Here is a 1,667-nt window from a genome sequence, read left to right as displayed (position 1 = left end):
TAAGTTCAACCCACACCCCATTTACAATAGAATTTCAATAAATGACATTAGTTGCCTCAAATTGCACCTTTTTAAAATCCCATAACCCAAGTAAGGTGACAGTATCTGCACGTTGGTCGTGAAGCCCCTCCGATTGCCCGGTAGTAAGCCGACCTTGAGACCCAGCTCGAAGGGTCCCTTGCTACTGAGAGTTTACCGCGAGCTTTGCTAGGGTAAAATACCATCCCTTATCACAAGCATGAAACGAGCTCACCAGTTCCATCCATCCTCAACTGAGTAGTCACAATCTCGGATCAAAACGCAAAAGCTGAGATAAAAAAGATCTTTCCGATGTCGCGAACAGGAATCAACGGCTTGGGCATTTGCAAAGCACTCTAATGGCAAACTTGTGGAGATAAATGGCGGATTTATAACAGATTTAGACATCAAGAATTACGAACAAATAAAGCGCTTCTTAAAAACAATCCTCAGACACCGTTTTATTCGTTACAAAAGTCCGCTCAACGCAATCATCCACAAGTCGTAATTTGGTTTATAACATTGATTAGTTATTATTCTATCACAAAAAAGTAGTGTTTTTACCTTCGCACCTTTAGAGAAGCACCGTTTTATTCGCCGTCAATCGATAATCTGCATCCGCATTTCGTTGGTAATGAAGGACGCGACCGTGCTGAGCACTGCCCTCTGGGCGGCCGCATTCCCCATCAGCAGGGGCAACAGCATGGCCACGTCCGTCGGATGGAACTCGGCCAAAGCGGCCACGAGGTGGTCTTTCAATTTCTCCCGCTCCCGCTCGGACATCTCGTGCAGGATGATGTGGCTCACCGGGCGGAACTTGCCGCGGCTCATGTACCCGGCGCTGATGGCCCCGATGGTTCCACCCACGGCCAACCCAACCGGACCGGCCACCAAACCCCCGACGAAGCAACTAGCACCGCAAACCGCCGCGCCCTTCATGCTGCTCTTGAGCGTTACCCGCATGCCTTCCTTATCCGTGAGGGTTCCGACCGCTTCCATCAGCTCGCGAGTATTGATTGGCATCTTGGTATATTAGTGTTCTGTTATTTTCGAGCAGCGACTAAAGCACAAAGAAATGCCTGATGAGTAATGATCAGATTCTATGATGAGTTGCATCAGATTAACATACCTTCTAGAACGACGATTAGCGATTCGACGAGTGCGGGGTTAAGACTCGTGCAAACTCATAACCACCAATTGCAAGCGCAATTCACCTCTAATACGAAATCGCACAATGGATTCGATTTTGTTCGTTATCAGTAAAGATAAGGCGGTCTGGATAAGGAAATACGCGGAATAATTTTGTTTTTGGAAATCTGTTCCAAAACAGAAACACTGGCCGAAGTCCGCAGCGTAAAAATGTTACGAAATTGGCAACTGAAAAGGAATGTCAAAAGTATCGATTGTTTTTTTTCGTTGTGGGGCCCAGTGGGGTTACTGCATATGGCCGGTACGCTGATCATAATGGCCGGTACGCTGATCATAAGTACTGTGCAAAAGGATAGGACAAGAAACGGTCAAGGAATGATTCCGCTACCGAAATTACTTTAGCTGTACGCTGCTGAGAAGTAGAGCTGATTTCATAACGTCGGTAACGCCTGCCGTACAAATCAAAGGGAGCTGTCACTTTTCCGAACGGAAAAATGTGC

General features: G+C 46.9%; 1 protein-coding gene across 1 annotated transcript; it reads right to left on the bottom strand.

The window, feature by feature from the left end:
* Window positions 1–451: 451 nt before the first annotated feature.
* On the bottom strand, window positions 452–1,396 carry LOC5564916 (protein C19orf12 homolog). The gene is made up of 2 exons (XM_001649211.2): window positions 1,148–1,396; window positions 452–1,078 (listed from the first exon to the last, which is right to left on the bottom strand). Exon 2 carries the CDS (start codon window positions 1,039–1,041, stop codon window positions 619–621), a length of 423 nt encoding a protein of 140 aa, XP_001649261.1. The 5' UTR covers window positions 1,042–1,078; window positions 1,148–1,396; the 3' UTR covers window positions 452–618.
* Window positions 1,397–1,667: the final 271 nt, after the last annotated feature.

Source organism: Aedes aegypti, chromosome 1, assembly GCF_002204515.2.
Source record: "Aedes aegypti strain LVP_AGWG chromosome 1, AaegL5.0 Primary Assembly, whole genome shotgun sequence".
Classification (NCBI taxonomy): Eukaryota; Metazoa; Arthropoda; class Insecta; order Diptera; family Culicidae; genus Aedes; species Aedes aegypti.
Note: the sequence above shows the minus strand (reverse complement) of the source record. Positions and strands in the feature narration are given on the sequence as shown.

Bases quoted from the DNA above. Each gene is read 5' to 3' on its own strand.
- LOC5564916 (XM_001649211.2), bottom strand. From the start codon at position 1,041: ATGCCAATCAATACTCGCGAGCTGATGGAAGCGGTCGGAACCCTCACG.